At 30.9% G+C, this 21,905-nt stretch overlaps 1 protein-coding gene across 1 annotated transcript in view; it reads left to right on the top strand.

Moving 5' to 3' along the window:
* The first annotated feature begins 10,721 nt into the window (after nt 1–10,721).
* Nucleotides 10,722–21,905, top strand: part of LOC147074905 (glucose dehydrogenase [FAD, quinone]-like) — a 58,450-nt gene continuing 47,266 nt past the window's right edge. The window contains exon 1 of the mRNA XM_085943267.1: nt 10,722–11,624. Within this exon, the coding sequence (XP_085799393.1) occupies nt 10,860–11,624 (765 nt within the window). The 5' untranslated portion in view covers nt 10,722–10,859. The remainder of the gene's footprint in view (nt 11,625–21,905) is intronic.

The following is a 21,905-nucleotide window of genomic DNA, read 5'->3' as shown; positions in this document are numbered from 1 at the left end:
GAGCTAGGTAGACAATGTAACAAAAATTTATATAATATATATCGAATTAGATCAGAGCGGTGTAAAATTAAATTTTGTTCAAATTTTAAAAACATCTGTCATTCCCATTCTCACTTCACCACTCCTCCGCTGATACCTGACCACTTTACTTACAAGTGCGTTATTTTTGATAAAATTTATCTTTAAATTCGGTACCTTTTTATATATCGAAATGAGCTGTGCAATTAATGTCATCAATATTGATAAGTATAATTTTTTTAAATTATAACGAAACAAACATACACACAGAGAGAAAATTAAACTATACTTTGTTCTCAGGTATCAATAAAATATTCAAAACCTTAATTGGTTTTAGTTTTGCTATATATATACACACGGTGGCCGCGCGGCTTAAGCGTTGGACTATCACGCCGTGGATCCGGCAAGTGCAATTTGTGTCTGTACGGGTATGGACCTAATAGGTTGAGCAAGTGGCTGACATCCATTTCTCGTAAAAAACAAAATCTGTTAATACAAACCTCTGCTCTGTGGAGGCCCATATGATCCTGTTAGGATCGGACATGGCCGAAAGAAAAGAATAGATTTTAAAAACTTATACAGATAGTGTACATATATTTTTTTCTCGCAATGTCGCTTACTGTGTAGTTCTATATTTGAATTATTTCTATATTATTTAAATATTATGTATTTAATTAAATAAAAATGTAACAATATAATAAAATGACATATTAAAAACTTATATATTGAGATGCCTATAAATGCGTTTATTATAATAGCAAATCTTTAATTTTACTACGTATTATCATTGTTAATTTATAATTTAAATGAAAAGTTTTTTTACTAAGGTCATTACCCGCCTATTACTATGACAATCTATTCGGAGGCTAGCGACTTGATATTATTTTGTATGTCCAAAATTTTGGTATTGAAAGCAATATTAAAATAAAAAAAAAACAATTATAATCGGTACTCTGTTACTAATTTAGTATACACACTATGACTATGCATAATACAAACTGACCATAACTTATTGGGAACGCAGATGGAAAAACAGGCCGAATAGATAATATTATCGTCGGCCATATCTATTTAGCCTCCATAATTTTATTGTCAGCTGGTATCACACTAAAAAAAATATCATTAAGACTATTATCATTGTAATATATATTATATGTATCATATAATAAATAAGTTCACAATACATAATAACAAAATTACAAAATTAGAGTATATATCAGTCTTTTGTTCAGTTATAATCATTGATATATATATATCTCACTAGCAGAACATTCAGATACAATTGAGTATGTCAACGTATTACAGCTAGTCAAATCTGTATACGCATACATAAAATAAATTAAAGTTTTCTTTCATAAATCCTGTATAACATGATATTTTTATAAACTTATGACAGATAAGAAGAATAAATTCATATTTATTTCTAATATTACTGCAAATAATATGTAACTACAGTCTCTCGTATATATTTATATATTTTAGACACTTATTCGGAATGAAGATCAAATCCACACCTGATTGAAGAATCATGGAAGGTTTGTGAGTAATGGATAGGACTACACAGAGAGTCTGCATCAGTCTTAATTATTCTTTTCCTTCTTCTTCTATTGTGCATTTCGACAAATGCTTCCCAAAGGGGGAGATATCACCCATTGGACCGAACCAAGGATAGTAGCCTCGGAACCAATTGGGGGTATTAAATAATATAAATAAGGGGGCGGGAGAAGCAATAAGAAAGCAGAAGAATCATTTATCAAACTGTACATGTATGACGTTTTACTGACTACTATATTCTCCAATTTATTAAATACACAAAATGGATTATGAGCTATACAGCTACGAAAAAAGGCAGTATTTTTGGTTTTAGTGAAATGAAAACCCAAGTTTTAATCTACATTCTCTCTTATATTATGTAGAATTTTTTGATTGTTATGACATAATCTCGAAATATACACTATATATTATATACAGATTATGTCAAAACAATCCAATAATTGTACATAGTTATAAGAGAAAAATTAGTTCAAAACTTTGGTTCCCATTTCACTAAAACCAAAACATTGTCTTTTTACTTAACAGGACAGTGTGCTAACAAATATGTTAACTAGAATAAACGAATGCAATTAACTTATAAAGGTGATTTTTTAGGAATGCTGCTGAGAAAAATGGAGCCGAATATTCATTAGGTTCAATCTTCTCATTAGGATTATTTTTAATATTATTTGTAATTTGTATAGGTACTCGTACTAATTATCTTTCGTTATCTAATTTTCACTCTTTAATGCGAATATTACTATTGTTGATTTTAATAAATAATAGTATTATTTTAAGCATTCTTCGTTGTTTAATTTTTTTTTCTTTTCTATCCGTATTTCATGCAAATGAAGTCATGGGCGATCGCTAGTAAAGATATAATGAAAAGGAATCAAAATAATAAAACAGAGTAATTACCGATATTCAAATCAAATTAGTTGAATACAATTATTTTTATTTTGGCACTCCCAATTGACACTACCAATAGGTAATATTAGTTCTGTATCTTGGAAGAACAAATAATACCTTTTTTTTACTTGAAATACTGGTATTGTCGGATTAAAGCAGTAAAGAAGACCATGACCTAATCAGAACTGCTTCACTCTCATATAAGAAGAAGAAAAATACCGATTACATTGTGATAATTAACTGATATAAAAATATGTAGGCTCTTATCTAATTTTGAAAAACATCGGAAACGTATCCATTAGAATAAATCTTTCAAGCCCACCTCTATCGCTGTCCGGGTAAGTGATCTTATTTTGTATACTTTTAAGTCGACTATAGCTCATGCTAATTAATCACTGCGTAATTGAACTATTTCAAATTCTATCAAGGAGAATTTTTTATATATTATCTTATATATCATTATTATCGTACGTTTTTTTATAACATCAATAATAATAGTCTGACATACTTAAATCTTGTGTAGGTATTTCAGTATTGATTTTAAAAAAATATTTAAAAAAATATTAATTTTCTTATTTTATTTATTCGGCTTCTGGCAATGGTCTTCTCTGATCCGTTACCGATCTAACCACAACGGCTAACGATGGCGAAAATGATGGCAAGACATAATCGTACCTTGGTACTATAATTTAATGGGAAAGCGAAGCCTTCTTACGGCCGTGAATTATCACAAATCATTACTACCAAATGACCTTCACGACAGATTCTAAATTCAAAACTATCATTGCGAAACGCACCGCGAATTTTAGGAATAATAATTATCATTGTGTGAGTGAAAAATTAACATATTTTGTCTCATCTGTTTCCAGCTGATCGGCTGCATTCTTCTCGCTAAACCGACGCAAGATGATTTTCCGTTTCGTAATTTTCAGAGAAGTTCAATAGTAATAATTGTAGGACCGTAGATTGGGTTGAAAAGAAACAAAAACATGGTATGAATAATTTCAACACAACTTTATTAAGTATCCTACATATATTTATCATGGTTATGGGAGTATTTTTTTGACTGCTGGTAATTTCATATTTCGGATTGCAACACCAAAGCAACTGAATAATCTATCAAAATTGAAACTACTGCTCAGCGTTGCCATGTCTACTGAAATTTCAATAGATCTACTGACATTTTTCAAAATACTGAATTTTTGGTTTTGTGTCGAAATTCAAGAAATCTACTGATATTCGTGTTTAACTGATGATTATTTTAATAATAAACTTGAAATGATTAACGCACGCCCGTTTTGTGCCCGTCTTTCACGCCCATGAGTGATACATCTATATTGACAAAGAAAGCATTGTAACTCTACCCAAGAGCGCCATTTTACCCATTAATACCATCCCTGTTTATAGTAAATTAATATTATTTGCTATTGTTATTCTTATTAGTCTTAAATCGCATCTAACATACTACATTTTTCAAAATCTACTGATATTTTATGAAATCTACTGTTTTTTTTTGTCAATATCTACTATTATTTTTAATTTTGACTTGGCAACACTGCAACTGCTTTAGTGCTCGGCCGTAGTGATTTGGCGGGCGCGGTGCAAGGCGTCTTGCGAAACTCAAACGTATAACCGTGTGTAATATGCCCAAAAAAAGACACAAACATTTTTACACATGGTTATACGTTTGAGTTGCGCAAGACGCCGCCGCGCCGCCCCCGCGCGACCACTACGTTCTTGCACTTAGGCTTCTATGTCCGTGTACTGTTACTTACGGCTGAATTCCAACTATAGTCGTCTCCAGAGATTTCTTTCACAACTTCTTCCGTCCTTTATGTAGAGCATAATTCAAGAATCTTTTCCATCCTATCTGTCTTCTTAGAGTATTCGTGGCATCATAACTAATCTCTCATATTATATGATGTCAGTGTAGGTAAAATTATTAATAAATATCTTTTCTGTTAATTTTTTTAAGTAAACTGATCAATGACATAATAAAACAATAGTATAGATACTGTATACAATCATTGATAAATGCATAAAACAACGTGTCGTAGGTATAGGCATGTTATACAAGGTGGCACATCCTAAGAGGCGAAAATTTTTCGTAAATCTTTGAATATTGTAAGAGTAGGTTTCGTGAAAATTCTCATGAACACAAAAGAATTCTGAAATCCTATTCAATATAAAAAAAAAAATACAATATGTTCGTTGCATTTATTTGTGTATGTTACGAATTTTCATATTATAGAATGGTGGGTGGGCATGGGGAAATATTTACCAATCCCCAAAGAAACATAACCAAAATAATATAATATTAGATCAGAGTTAAAATGGTTTAAATAATATAAAAATCAACATAATATTACGGAAGTACGTACCTGTTGTTTCAATGACCAATGGCGTCCATGGCATAGAAACTTTTGTTTCCAATATGTCAGACTTTTTTAAATTCTATTATTAATTTAGTGTGCAATCTTCTTCTTCTTTCACCCTATCACGCTCCAGTATTGGGGCATAGGGCAAGCACAACTCCGTGTCGCTTCCCTCGGTCCATCGCTAACTCTTGTGCCCCCCGCCATGTTAGACCTGCAGCGGATAGGTTGCTTTTGTAGCACCACTGCATGGTGATGGAGGGCCGGCCACGGCGACGGAACCTTTGAGACTGTGTGGATACAAAGTCCCGCACTTTCTGGCAACATCTGGAACACATATCCCAGCCATTTGCACCGTGAGTGTAAAACCAAGGCATCTGCAAAAGACATATTTTGGATATATTAGGGTTTGAAGTCTTGTTTTGTTAGGAAAAATAGAGTTTATAAAAATAAACCATAATATTTGGTTTATATCTACATTATATTGCATGTTCTTTCAGTTACTTACTTTTACATTATCAAGTTTACGACTTTTGCAGTTGATTTGCATTTAATCTCGAAATAGAAAAATTTGCAGATGCCTTGATTTTACACTCACGGTGCGAGTGATGCTAGTGGGTGCTTATTCAACAATATTATTATATTACAACCAAGACAGATTTTTCTCCAAATAAATATTTCCAACTGAATATGTCTTGTATGACGTATAATAATAATTTCAAAATAAGAACTAACACAATTTAACTTGAATGATTAAAGCGACGCTTTTTTTTATGCAGATGACGTAATCGATTGGTGGCTTCGAGACAGTTCAAACCAGACATATAATTATTAAATTATATCAAAATCTTAAACATATACGTCGGTATTTCTCTAAAATATATATAAAATATTACCCAAAGTATAACCTGTTACTAATATACTCAAACAGACACGTACTTGTACACAAACAATAAAAAAAATTGTGATTCTAAGAAAATGATACAATTAATATTATTATATTGATGTTTTTACTATACTCCTAAGTTAATTGGTTTGTAATAAAGGCATATAATAAATAATAGTTGCAAGTAATTGTTTTTATTTTGTTTTTTAACGTGAGGTCCTCAAAATTAGTAAGTGAATTGGGTATTCACGTCCCTATAACCACCATCGAGCGTTTGTTATTTTATTACAACGTTTTTTTAGCTCGTATTTTTATTTGTCCGGTGGTTCTTTGTCCGGTACAAATCTTGCAATTGATTTTTAACTAACTTCCCGACTAGCTAGACATTTGAAACTTTTAGAATATATCATAACACGATGCCAATGCATTTTTTAATACTTTTAGCTATGTTTAAGTAGAATTGAATTCATTTTCAATTAATTCTGTTTTGTATGAAAAGTTATTTCGACACCATTATTGGTTATTAGGGGTCTGGGATCTTAGCAACTAAATTATTATTATATACGTGCGTTACTATGGAAATCAATATGACATGTCAAAATTACATTTCAGTATTATTTCTATCAAGTACAATTTTTTTTGATCGTTTAAGCTAGTCAAGTCAAGTTTACATGATTCAACAGAAAATTTAAAAGTGTTTTATATAAAATGTTCTTTTTATCTTGTAATTATTTAAAAATTAACAGAAAAAATATTAATAAGATCGACCGAGGGTACTTGATAGAATTAAAACTTAAATCCATTAGAATTTAACGGAGAATATGTGATAAATAGTATTATTTGAGTATTCTTGATTAAATTAATTAGGTATCTAATAAGTTATAATATAGTTACTAGGTAACCAAATATTTCTTTAAAAGCGCGATCCGCGAATTGCAAATTTCTGCTGTATAATATTGAAAATTGTCTGTATTTAACCGGAAAATTATATGCCCGCCAGGTTAATCGCGATTATTGTTCACTCGGTTGCGTACCTATAGTTTTATTGTTACTATCCCACCTGCCAGAGTAGCATTGTTTACTATGCGAGTTAGTTGCTACTGTCCCACCAGTCAACGTCTTGTTCGTAACTTGGATCATTCAGTCTAATACTGACTAAAGGTGAAGAAAGTCGATTATCAATATTTGTGCACAGTGAACAGTGATAGTATTTTTTAATACATAATATTATAATTTATAAATAAATTTTAAAAAAAATCACTTTTAAAAATTAAATACATTAATATTTAAATATAATATTATCGAGGTTGCTACCTTTTTTGCTAGACGTGGCGTTCTTTGATAAAATTTATATTAGTATTTATTGTTAGTAATTCATTTTTTTTAAATCATGGGATTTGAAAAAGAAGATGAAGTAAATACCAGTGCCTTTTAGATGTAAAATATATTCAAATTATAGTCAGAATCCACGTGTGTAAGCCTTAAAACAAATAAATAATGTATGGGCATTGATGTAATGGGACAACTGGGCGCTAGGACAATTGGGCGCTAGGACAATTGGGCGCCGCACTGTCGAGTGAAATAAATAGACATTCATTACGATTTAATACAAAAAGTAGACGAGGAATTTTAACCAGTTTCCATTTACTAGTTACTAGTTTTAATTCATTTTGCTTTTACATAATGCTTTTTATTGCGGATTGAGAATTATCATGCCTGAGGCTGTATATAAAAATAAAAGAACTCGTTGGAACTTAAACATAATATGCACAATCAAATCATTATTTACATGTGCATACTTCAACTATCGCCTAGTATTAAAGTATTAAATAATAATATATTATTTTAAATATAAATAATAATATTAAATGTATCTTTTAAAAGTACCTTTAATTCACGAACGTCTATTTATTTTCGAATTTTATTCGTTTGCATGGCGCCCAGTTGACCCGGCGCCGAATCGTCCTAGACCCGATATTGACATCTTCTTGCCATTTTTTTTTTGTTTTTATTTTTTAACTAAACATAATGTTTGTGTGTTTTTATTTTTAAAATATACGATCATGACAAAATACTTAAGCATCAGAAGTTATGTATACTATTAATTTATTGACTCTTATTAAGTTCTTATTAGTAAAGAATTAACAAGCACCAACTTTGTTTAATTAAACTATATTTTATTTTAATTTTTAAATTTTAATGATTTACAATAATTTGGCCAGTTAACTAATTTTCGCCAATTTTCTCATTTTCAATTAATTTAATGCATATTTAAATCAAGGATATAAGTATATGCAACGTTCATTCATTCACCTTTCTTCCCTCCAACCCCTGAATAAGGCTTGAGCGAATATCTAATAACCAATACTTTGTAAATAAATCATGGCACACGCATCTATATTCTGCCTTGCTAAGTAAAAATACATCACATTTAGTTTTAGTGAAATAAAAACCTAAGTTTTAAGCTACATTTTATATAATATTATGTAAATTATTGGATTATTTTATTATAATCTCTAAACACTGTTTTTTGTCACATATCTTTTTATTTAGCATGGCAGTATTATATTCGAGGTTCTGCCTTTAAGAGCAAAAATGGTGGCATACAAATAAATTCAATTTACTGATAAAAAATCTTTGACACAATTAAATAACTAGATTAAACGACATAAAATATATTTTTAATCAGTGATCAATTAAAATATCGATTTATAAATTAAAAACTCCATAATACTATTTAATGTCCTATAAAATATATTAATTAAGCAAAAAAGAATAATAAAAACTTTTGATAACCAACACAATTATAATTAAATAATCATAATTAAATAATATATAATCAAATCAATAACATATTAAAATATTTATAGTAAATAAATTCCATAATAAATGCAATTAACATGCACTGTTAAATAGTAAACCAAATCGGAAATACCTTTCAGTAAAATATTATTTCATTGAATAATATTTCCGTAAAAACAAGCAATAACAAATATTTAATATGATAGATTTATAATATTTACAATATAAATCAACCGCAAGTTCTTAAATTCATCGTTACTCACTTTAAATACGAGAATTTATTTACTTTCTAAATAATTGCGTTTATTATAGAAGGTTTAATACGTAATCAATATATTAAAAATAAATTGTACTACTTCGCGTTATCAAAAAAATATCATACACGTTTAATACTGTTTGTTAAAAAATAGGTGAATAGTAAATATTATTTAAAAAACATAAGTTGCGAAATTACTTACTTCCAAGTGTTTTTTTGTTAATAATTTTGTTATCTAACAGGTGTATAAAGGTCAAAAATCTGGGAGCTTGTACATTTTTTTTTATGAAAACTTTTTGTGTTTTTATATTTATGTATCTTATAAATACACATTTAATGATCAGATAATATTTATTATTAGGTACTAAAAAATAATAATATGCTAAACGTTTTCGATTAAAAATAGAGAACAAAGCCATATTTCGTTTTATGAGATATCCGTTGTTATTGGCACTTTTACGTGTATTTAAACACATACTAACATTATATTATTATAGTGTAAAAAAAGAAATTAACTGTACCTTGATAGAGTGCTGAATTTTATTTTATTTTATTTTCCGACCATTGGGTCTATTCTATGCTTATCGACCGCTAAAGTGATAAAGTGATAAATATTATCAAACTTAGGGTAGTTTTGTATCAAAATATTAGCACTTATTGTAACAATTACACGAAGTTGGTTTTTATTGTTGCAATAAGTGCTATATTTTAACAGCACCTATCTTGCTGCTGTTTAAATATCGCACGTATTGCAACAATAAAAACCAGCTTCGTGTAATTGTTACAATAAGTGCTAATATTTTGATACAAACCTACCCTAAGTTTGATACTATTTATCAATTTAGTGTTCGATAAGTATAGAATAGACCCACATGTCCGATCCTAATAAGATCATACGGGCCTCCATAAAGTAGAAGTTTGTATTGACAGATTTTGTTTTTATGAGAAATGGATTTCAGCCACTTACTCAACCTATTGGGTCCATACTCTGACACATACACAAATTGAAAAACAATACATGAACAATACAGTCAGACCTAGGATTCGAACCTGGGACACACGACGGTACAAACCGACGCTTAAGCCGCGCGGCCATCGTCGGTGTTAACATATGTTTAACGAAGAACGGTTTTTAGCCATTCACCCAATATGTTGGGTCCTTACATTGATCAAACACATACTGAAAAAAAAAAAACAATATGAATATTTTGTGTTTAGTCTCGGAGTCAAACTTGTAACCCACGCCTTCAAAGATAGATGGTTCCTCCAATAAACAATTCACCGTAGATGTATATACATTATTACGATGATAATCTCAATGTCTAATCTTTTACATTCAATAAAAATACTAAAATTTTCACAAACATCGTAAAGACGTAAATACTTTTCATACAAAGATCTTTCGATCTTTCTATCGATCTGTCGATCTTTATACAGTACTGTTTCTCTTGAGTAATTTCTTACCATAACATGTTTACAATTAAAAACCACTTCATTCCGCTAGTAAACACTAATTAAAATCGTAAATTAGCTCCAAATTCAATCACATGCATCAGCCGACATCGATAGATTATTTTACTACTTGCAAAATATAGTCAAAACAGAATTAACTGAAAATGAATTCAATTCTGCCTAAAGATGGCTAAAGGTATTTAAAAAATGCATTGGCATCGTGTTTTGATATATTCTAAAAGTTTAAAATGTCTAGTTAGTCGGAGAGTTAGTTAAAAATCGATTGCACGATTTGTACCGGATAAACAACCACCGGAAAAATAATAATACGACCTAATAAAAACATTGTAAAGTGTAAAATAGAACTTTACCGAACAATCTAATTATAACACGTTTAAAATATTAAGCCTAAAAATGGGGTAAAAAATGTTTATTAAAATATTCAAAAGTTTTCTGTACTTAAATTAAAACTACAATATTAATATATTTCAGATATTATTATAAAATGAGCCGACAGCGCTTTAGCTAGCACATTATTTAATTAAGTGCTAAAAATAATAACATGAAAATACAAAATATTTTCAAAAAACCAGTGTTAAAACATAAAACAAAATAAAAAATCTCAAATATGACAACATCAGCGTCGTGGATTCCCCCGGACATCGGAGCGACGTGTCCTGCTCAAAGCGCTTCCGTAGTCTGCTCGCCAGCTACTTTGCTATTCCTGCAACTCATCACAAGACTTTTTGGCCAGTCCAAAGATGGAAACTCAAAACCACGAACTGCTGATTTTTCTCAAGATTACCCAAGCAGTTATAGAACAACTATTGACTACAACACCCCTCCATCATACACCCAAGGAGTTCAGATACAGCCATCAGTTGAACCATATGATCTAGGACCTACACCTAACAGTTTTCAATTTACGCCTGAATATGAAACTGGATTTATAGCTGAAAATCCAAAACCTACTTCATTATATAATCCTACCACATATACAATTGATTATCCTGGAAATACTCAATTTTACAATCCTCCTATTCAGTCCAGTCCATATCCAACTTTGTACAGTCCATATCTGTCGTCTCCATATCCAAACGCTTCTTTTGAGTCATCATTTTTTGACACCCCAATTGATGACAGTTTCGAACAGACTAAACTGGACATTTTTAAAGCTACTGAAAATCGTTTTGAAGATTTTGCAAAATCTTTTGGTGTCACGTTCGATAATTTTGGATCATTTGAAAGGAGTGAGGGGAATACTGCTGAATCGAGAAGTTGGATACGAACTAACAGACAGGCGAAAGGAGAGGAGTTTGACTTCATCGTCGTTGGGGCTGGATCAGCTGGATGCGTCATGGCGAACAGACTATCGGAAATAAAAAAATGGAGGGTAAGAAAGCTTTATTTAATTACATGTTTTTATATCTTATATACAAATGATAAAACGTGAAAAATGAAAGCTTCTTATTTTGTAAAAGCGCTACTTATTTACTTAGATTTAAATTACAAAGATGGTAGCCATTTTGTAACGAAATTTGAAAAGCCTCGCATAGCGTAGTTATTGATAAATACAAAAAATTGGTGGCTTGGTAGATTAGTGGTCAGGGATCTTGTCCGGCAAGACGTGTATTCGTATCCCACTGGACCTAAGATTTTTCTAATAGGGATAATTCTAAACCTTTATCGGTTTTTGTTTAAATTAATATTTATTTAATGAAAAAATCAAAAAGTTATGTATAGGGTAAGTACGTAACATAGCAATAGACTAAAATCCAATTTGGTGTACTTGATGGTGAACAATTTAAAATTAGTATGGTATAAATTTAAATTTTCTTTTTAACATTTCTTAAAACTTAAATATTACTCGTATATCGTTAATAACTAAATTTTAAATAAATTTAAAAAAAAAATGTGAATTGCCCATTCTACGCCATTGCATTATATCGGAAGTGGTTATATATATTTATATATGAAAATGCCCCTTATCATTTTAAAATATAATATATTATGATATTATGAAATACAACAAATTACAAGATATTATGTATAATGAATTTTAAAAGATGAACAAATATTTTTATTGTAGATACATTTTATTGTTGAGCTTAATAATATATTATATATATAGTCTAATAATTGTGATATGAATTATATCAATAGAGAATAAACTGTAAAAACAATCTTTTTGCATATAAGAAGATTAAAAATGATAAGAAATAAAACGTCATTACCAGAAAACTTTTAACTAGCCATGCACCTGCATATATAATATATAGGTAACAAAACAACCTGTCAGTGACAAAAACTGAAACGAAAAAGAAGCTGAAATTTTAATAACTCACTCCAAAAAGTTTCGTTCGATTTCACCTTGCGACAACTTTTAAAAGAAATTTAAACGAACGTTCGTATTTCGCGCAAACAAACTCCCACAGCTTTATGGAAATAGCAAAAGTTCATTTAATGTCTGTTTGGAGCTTTTGCATAGCGTACTAAACTTTACGTACAATGCTTTCTTTCATATCAAGGGTTGACTCGCCGTACGCTATTATTTAATATTTGTGTCGCTAGATTTCAAAATCAGCCAAGTCCTTTAGGTATTTTTAACTTTTTGTGAATTGCTGAAGAACTACTGCTTTCTTACATTTCTGCATTATCAAAATGTGGAATTTATTCATTTTAAATATTCTATACTCGAAATAATATAAACTTTCAACCCTGTGACTGTGTATATGAGAAAACAAAAAGCTGTTTTTCTCCTATTCATTTATTATGGACTTGGCTGATTTTGAAATCTAGCGACACATTTCTGCGTGATCAATTCGGATGCCGAGCAATATTCCAAAAGCCAAAATCATGAAAGACCAATCTTGGAAATAGACCGATTTTTCTAAAATCAGAATACTTTTCTAAGATAATCATCACGAATAAAAATAATTAAGTAATATTCTCTTCTTATGTGGGTCCTAGCTGGATCCATGATTGCTCTCCATTGTCTCCTTTCTCTTACCTTGGAATACTAGTTGGGTACACTGAGAGTCTGGAGATTCTCCTTTAGTCTGCCCAGCCACTGGAGCCGTCGTTTCTATTGACTCTCCGAGTTTTTTCACGTCAAGCGCTTTGACACTAATTTATTGTTCATCTTATCAACGTATCACATCCAAGTGGTTAGACCCAGTTGATTTCCAGCTCATTGTTACACCTTACAGTTCATAATCTTTAGAGTCTAGAGTTTTTCTAAATAACCTGAGCTAAAACACCACCAGTTTCTGACAATCAGTAGAACACAGAGGCTATGTTTCAGCTCGTATATCAGTGTTGGTCTCACAAGAGATTTGGGTAGATGTATCATTGTTTTTTTTATAATCATTTTGAATTAATTTGTTTGAATACACCGTAGAATCACTTACTAACAATGATTAAACTGCGTTTGATTTCATCACAAACGTGTCTAGTAACAACATTCACTAGATTGACACATTTATAAGGCCGGAATTTACTTCTGAGTGTCTGTAATATTAAGATTTATTGAAATAGTGTTATAAACGTCCAAAATTAGGCATAAAGTGTGTTACAAATATTTTAAGCGGTCCCATAATTCTGAGAAAGTTCATGAAGTCACGATATTATATGGCATGGTGGGAACAGAAATAATAGTCGATCGAGAGTTTGCCCACGCCATGCAAATTACTCTATTTTAATTATCTACTTTATTAAAAAAATATTGTAAAATATACGCTCTCTCAAGTTTTTTCTTATTAGATTTGCCATTCTCCAGCCTGATAATAGGTACACAATTTTTTTCATCTCTTCTAGCCAATGACAGTTAAACGTTATGACAATTTTTGGTTTTGTGTTTTGTCTTGCATACACTGTCATAAGAATGGCTTTTTCCACATTTAAATCCAGACCCATTTGACATACCGCTTATTTCATACCCTTGAAAGTAAAATAGGTATATAATATTGATGGATTAGTCCAAAGATATTGTATGTCCAGCTTAGCAAGTTTTGAGAAAATCAATGCTTAAAATTTGAGATGCATGAGAAATGGACATTTATTGTGTATTTGAATGATACGGTATCTTCTCAAATATTATATTTAGAGGTATAATATTTTTACAGCATAAATATATGATTCATACGAGCATATTGTGTATGTTAACTCAATTTCGACAAAAACTAAGTAATAAAATTAAGCCACAAAATATTTATTAATAATAAAAAGTATCATTTTTCATTGATTATTTTGACTGGCGAGTAAGTCATATAGGACAATAATTTTTAAAAAAAAAAATGTCTGTCTCAAAAATAATACCGAAGCAATCCGTTCTATGTATCATTAGTGTTACTGTATAATTTATGAAACGTGAATGGATTTCATAATATCACCTGTCATTTTGAATAGAAGAGATAAAATGATATATTATTATTTTTGCAACCCTAAATGTAACGTGTCTAGTCAAAGAAGTCAGTTGTACAAAGTTATGGGGTGGTTATTATAATTGATATTCCCCAACAATATCTCACTTAGAAATAAATATATGAATGTAGTATTTTTTATTAAAACTGATTTACTTAACTTAAGTTTGCAATCTTATTGCTTTACTATTTTATAACAAATGAAAGGTAACCCGCAAATTGATTAAAAAAGATTTGTTTTATACAGAAACAACAGCTCTTCGTATAATATAATATATTTTGTTTTTATTTATATGTAGATATATAAAAGATATTAAACCCTTGCAGTCTAATTCGTAAGGCACCATATAGGATTCGATTCTCGATACAATTTTAATATACAAAACCATGGGTATTTCTACGATTTTTTTCACTGCTAGTTCTACTGTTTTATTACGATGATTATACTACTCTCATTAGGCGCCATGATATGTTGTGGTGCTAATTTTATCTATATAGATAGTGTTGACATCAACTAAATCAAGCGATGTTTTCGCATCTTGTCAATTTATTGTAAAGTAGCTAGTACATGACAGATTTATGCGTAAATTAATGGAGTAAATTATTAGTAACTAAACTTAATCTAACTAATATTTCAAAATTTTAACCGTCGGGATTCCATTGTTGAAATTTTAACTGTCTGGATTGTGATCTAGACTTTATATGCTCATATAATAATCATAGTAATATAAGTAGAAATGTAAAACACATAGACATAGACGCTCGTAAAGCATTTTAATTGAATCGTTATTTCTACGAACTTTCTTTTCTCATAGACACATAAAAATAATATAACGTAGGATGTCCTAATAAAATATCATAACGATGATAGTAAAAATAAATTTATCTTTGAAGACATTGCACCGCATAACATTCTAATGGCAAGTAGTTAAAATCAAACCGTTGATGTTTTAAGGCTTATATAATCACACTAGTAAAAAAATACATGAAAACTTCAAATTTATTTGAGACATTTTTTGCGACCCGGGTTTTGTCTTTCGGCATCTTAAGGCTATACTTCAGTTGAGGCATGGTCTAAGATCATGGCTAGGCGATGCGCGGATTGTGCAAATGACGCGTGCCGAACAAAATATAATTTGTCATAAAAATCCAACATGCGTCCATTTAATGTTATGTTTATTGTTATATTACTAATAATAATAGTATATTCATTGACATGTTTTCTTTTTTAAGTACATACGTAATTTTTTTAGTCATCTTTACACGATTTAAGAATATTTTCATCCGACGCCGTAACAAAACAAATCGACGTGCGGACACCTCGATTGTCGGTCTCCGATTGGCGACTAGTGAGAAATTTCGTCGCACCTGTTGAAACTGACTAATTGACCTGTTGAAAATTATTTGCCGTTTCACTTTCATCAGCGTGTATTTTCCATTGGAGAGTGTCGCGTCGTGAAGATTCTGAAAGGCGAAACTCCGGTCACAAAAAAATACTTAAATGGAATAGTACAAAACCAGGAAACTCGGAAATAATGAGAACTGAAATAGCTAACGGGTAAGGAGAAGCAGGCAACCGATCTCGACTATGAAAGAATACGTTATACATCGAATACTGACGACTGCTCTCGGTTTATGCATTGACACTCATTTAATATTGGTGTATTACACACACTATTGTACGTCTATAATAATGCGTGGTACATTTTCGTAGGACACTCACACATTCAAAACCCTGCGTCAAAATTTACTGTATTGGTGTATAGCCTATCGGAATTATATTTATTATCTATTCTGTGGCTAACGACCTACTTACATGTTTCTGATTTGATAATATACATACTATGGCCGAATATTGAAAAAGCTCAGTGATCGAAAAAAGCAGCCACAATACGTTATGGACGGTGTTGAATGACCAAACACCGAAATCAAGCTCTTTTTCAACTTACCTATAACTATCGTAATATACGCAATGCGTACACGTATAATAAATAAGACGACATCAAATATTATATATACTTTACGTAAAGCATGTCTAAAATTTGTAAGACATCACAATCTTTTTTCGTTTCTCGAAATTTGAGAATTCTCAAATTCAAGATTTTTTTTGGTGATCTCGAGAATAGTCGATAAATATCTCTCTACGGTCCATTTTTTCAGTTTTTTTTTTTTTACATTTTATTTTTTTGTTTAACTTTAAATTTTTTGCCGCCGAATTTAACAGATTCCATTTGAGATCAGAGTCGAGTTTTTTTTATTTAGCATTTCTTGCTTAAAAAATATACAAGTAAATTTAATAAATTCCATCTTTAATCAAAGTCAAGACTTTTTTCGTTGTTTTGTTAATACATTATATTATATCAAAAAAACACAGCAGATTTAAGCTGAAAAGTCAATAAATATTCCTCCAGAAGGTACGACAAACCGTTGGAGTATTTTTATTAAGATATTGAATATTGCTAATAGATACAATGGCCCGAAGTACGAGTGTCTTTTAAATGTGGTAGGAGTGCAAAGAATCTACCGACCAAGCTATAGTCGACGACCGATAAAGGACATGTCACACAGTGGAGGGTGAAGGTAGGCTGTTAAAATCCGACATAAATAGTGCCCACTAAACTTTGTCACTCATGCGTATTTGCTTTCATTAAACTAAGACTACAATGTTTAAATAGTGTTTGTTAGTTTTTAAAATTCAATTAAACCCTGAGAAAACTAAGTCATAACAGATAATAGTGTAATCATGCAATTAAATCACACATTAATTTGGATATTTTATAGATAGAATAATATTTTTTATCTATTAAAGTTTGCTTTAGGCAGAACGGTGTGTAATAATATGACGTATTCTAAATCCAATGAAAACAAATAAATATGAATGAAACATTTTGCACAAATTTGTCGTATCTCCTAAAATATACCAAACCTATTATGGTTTAGTTTAGGCAGGGTTTAATTAATTTTTAAAAACTAACTAACACCATCTGTAAATTGTAGTTAAAAAAAATACGTATGACTAACAAAGTTTAATGTGCACAATCTATGGCGAATCTTAACAGCATACATCCACCTTTCGCTACTGATGTCACATAAAGAAGAAGATTCAGTATTCAATAAAAAATATATACTTTGAGATATATTAAAATACTTCTTACGAATGTAATATTATGATGTTCATTCAAAATCAATATTACACATGTGATTCAATAAAACTTTCCTTAACATTGTTGTAAAGAATACTATTATATGCGAAAAGTTAAAGTCGTTCGTTTCATAAGTTCATTCATTACGAAGAAAACTTCACATAAAACGTGATATGTGTATAATAATAACACGTATAAGAACGTTATATGCGCCATCTCTTAAATTTTCCGGCGCCTTAATTGCGAAGGTGTTTTCGACGCCGGGCGGCGTCCCGGCGCTGACGTCAAAATAATATTTACCTCGTCGAATAAACTGCATAAATCTTTAAACTTCCGTTTCCCTTACAGCTTGCTTCAAAACTGGGTTAGCGGCATTACGGCTCATGTAAAAGATTCCAGGGGAATTAAACGTTACACACTTTACACTTTGAAATATTAAATTAACTTCAAGAACACTTTCATACTCATAAACATACATAAATAATTTTGTTTATTACCAGTAGCAACAATAAGTATTGATTCTTATTACAGGCTGCTCATAAAGAGCTTTATATCATAACATAATATACACTGAAAACATTAAAATGCCGGCCCTTAAATTTTTTAGTCCCAAATTGTATATGTAATTTTTATACATACTGTATTAAATTATATATTTTTTTCTTTTCTACTTGTATTAGATAAAATAACAAAATATGCAGTAAAAGTAGTTCAACTTATAATTTATGCATATCTTCTTACGTTTGCATGAGCATGTTCGATTCCTGTGGATGTTTTACTTTTATTAAAAAGATTTTTTCTATTAATTGTAATATATTCTCAGAAGTGTTAATATAGTGAAGTGTATTATTATGGTTATAAATGTTAACATAATTTTAACCATTTCAAAAAACCTAAGGAGTATTAAAATTAGCATACAACGTTACGCAAAGTAAAAAAGGTGGGGTTTAGTTTGTTTATACGAGTAGTTTATCTGTTGCAATCAGAGATATAGGTACTGATACTAAATTTTGCTGAAAGACCTTCAAGTTTTACGTTTTTTAATATAGCTCATTATAGCATTATCAACGTTTCTATGTATTTTTCCTACGTGAAAATTACTCTTTTTTAGCTTAATATTTGTATATTATAGACAAACTACAGACCTACAAACTTATCTAGAGAATAGGACGGGGGATCCACAGTCGAAAACTTCCCAATCAAGACTCGTAACTGGACAAATAAAGACGACATCATATAATATTTTATGCGTTCTTGTATTCACTTGGTTTAAAAATTAACCTCAAGAAAACAAAACTATTACTAGTATCAAAAACAGCGACACCAGACACCAACACAAATTTTGTCTTTAACAGCGAACCAATCGAACGTGTGACCCATTATAAATATTTAGGTACATGGGTCAATGAGAAATGGGACCAGTCTCAGGAAATAAAAACTAGAATTGAGATCGCAAGGAACGCCTTTCTCAAAATGAGACGCCTCCTTAGCAATCGAGATCTTAACCTAGGTCTGAGATTGCGTATGGTATGTTGTTATGTGCTCTCAATTCTTTTCTATGGTATGGAAGTATGGACGCTTAACCAAGAGATGTCACGGAGACTTGAAGCTTTCGAGATGTGGCTGTATAGACGCATCCTCAAAATTCCTTGGACTGACCGGGTGACAAATTTTGAAGTTCTCAATCGAATGGGGAAGGACCAAGAAGTTCTACGTAGTATCAAAACCAGGAAACTTCAATACCTCGGTCACATTATGAGAGGACAAAAATACAGAATTCTTGTCATTCAAGGAAAGATCAATGGGAAGCGTAGCAAAGGACGGCGCCGCATTTCGTGGTTTAAGAACCTCCGTGATTGGTACGACTGCAGCCCCACCGAACTGTTCCGGGTAGCAGACGACAAATATAAGATCGCCTTGATGGTGGCAGACCTCCGCTAGGGGATGCAACAATAAGATGAAGTATTCACTAAAAAAAAAATATATAACACACTACTTGAAAATGAAAACACCATTGATTGCACTAGTCATATATTTTTAGTAGAAATCTACTAAGCAATCCCTGCAAGATTCTTTTCCGGCGTTAAACGGATTCAAATTTGGCCAAATTCGTTAATTCGGACGTTAGCAAACAAGTCAACGTCGCGCTTCGCCGCATAGTTACTTGCATAACGAATCGGCTGAACAAAATTATAATAATCACAATAATGACGTAGCAACGTGGTGTAATGGCTGGACGCCGTAACGGCTCAATAACGATAATGATGTATACAAAGTAACCATAAAATGGTTTAGTTGTTTTTATTGAAATACCTATAAAGAAGTTTATATTGATTTTAAGTTAATTGAAGATTTTCTGCTAGACTATTTTTTGCCTTTAATATCAAGATATCTTACCGTTTTATAAATGCGTTTAAAAATTAATGAATGTAAAAAATCTTAACACCACTGCACATTTATGTACTGAAATAGTACTATATTCTAAAACATTAGAGCGAGAGGTTTAAAAGAATACTATTGTATGTAATAAAAATACTTTATGCAGTCATCAAATGTTTAAATATATATAAAGGATAATAAGGCTTCAAAATTATATAAATAGATTATCTACAACGTTTAAGGAATGTCCAAGGTCATGCTTTGAAAATAGAATAAAAGCTCCATTTTGACCCACGCTGAGCACGTCCGCCCTTAACATACTCGTAGTTATCGAATTTTATGAGTATTTTATAAAAATAAGTGTGTTAAATTGTCTAGCTCAGACGGTCAAATTATCTTTTCCACGAGACGGATCGATAATTTTATCGATTTTACGAACCGGAACGGCGCTCCGATGCGCTTTGATCCATTTTGAGCGCTGTCTTTATCGAATAAATTACATACCTATGCTAGTTGCAAAGTGATCTGAAATCCTCCGCAGCGACCAAAACATGTGGGCTCAAATGTAGATATATAGTTAATAAGTGTTAATTTTTTTGTAGTAAATTAAAAATAATCACAGTTCTCCTAATAGTGTTCGTGCCGGGACTAATATGCATAAAAATGTTTTCTCTTTTTGAGTATTAGCGTAGAGTTTGTGTAAGTTTTGTTAAGTTTACTATAACAATCACAATCGAACGAGTGGAAAAAAAATTATCGCATTCAATCACAACGTGACTCTCAAAAATGTGAGAGGAGTAGTGAGGCTAAACCATTTTATACCCAATAGCAAATAGTCCCAAAATATTCAATAATTTATATATATATATATATGTAAGTAATTAAACAAGACATTTGTTATTAGTTGGTAGTTAACTATACCAACACCATTATCAAGACAAATCTTTTCAAGCATATAAGATAAGAATATCGACTGCTTAATCTGCAACGCCCACAGTGACCGAGCGGCATAAGCGTTGGACTATAAAGCCGTGGGTCCCAGGTTCGAATCCTGGGTCTGGCAAGTACACTTATTGTTTTTCAATTTGTGTGTGTCAGGGTATGGACCTAATAGGTTGAGCAAGTGGCTGACATCCATGTCTCATAAAAAAACAAAATCTGTCATTACAAACCTCCACTCTGTGGAGGCCCATATGATCCTATCAGGATCGGACATGGTCGAAAAAAAAAATCTGCAATCCGCCTAACTCCATTTGGGCAAATTGTTCATGAAAGAGAAAAAACTTAATAATTTAACTATAGAGTGGAATTTAACAATTCCAAAAATATACATGGATTTTTTTTAAATAAGCTGCACTATGAATTAATATACTATTTCAGCTTCGAGTCTATATAGGTATAAAGAATATTTTTATAAATAGCGGAGTTGTTCCATTTACGATATTGGAAATTTGGCACCTGCAGTTGACTGTTTTGTGTGTAGAACGATAACGCATTTATTTTTAGGTTTAGGAGTTTTAAATTGTTGTTGTGTGAGTATATAAAACATCTTTTATAACAAAATTCCATCAAAATCTCATTTTTAGTCAAAAGTATAGTTAGCTGGTTTGCAGATTAAGTAATCGATATGCAGTATTGATAATAGTGTTACATTCGAAATAGCTAACGACGAACAAGAAGTAAACCTTGTAAATTGTTAATAATGTTATTAATAAAGTAAAATCGATTTAT

This window comes from Rhyacophila brunnea, unplaced genomic scaffold, assembly GCF_057557595.1.
Source record: "Rhyacophila brunnea isolate RB1 unplaced genomic scaffold, BYU_Rbru_1.0 scaffold_15, whole genome shotgun sequence".
NCBI lineage: Eukaryota > Metazoa > Arthropoda > Insecta > Trichoptera > Rhyacophilidae > Rhyacophila > Rhyacophila brunnea.
The sequence above is the reverse complement of the archived record's forward strand: the minus strand, read 5'-3'. Positions and strand labels throughout refer to the sequence as shown.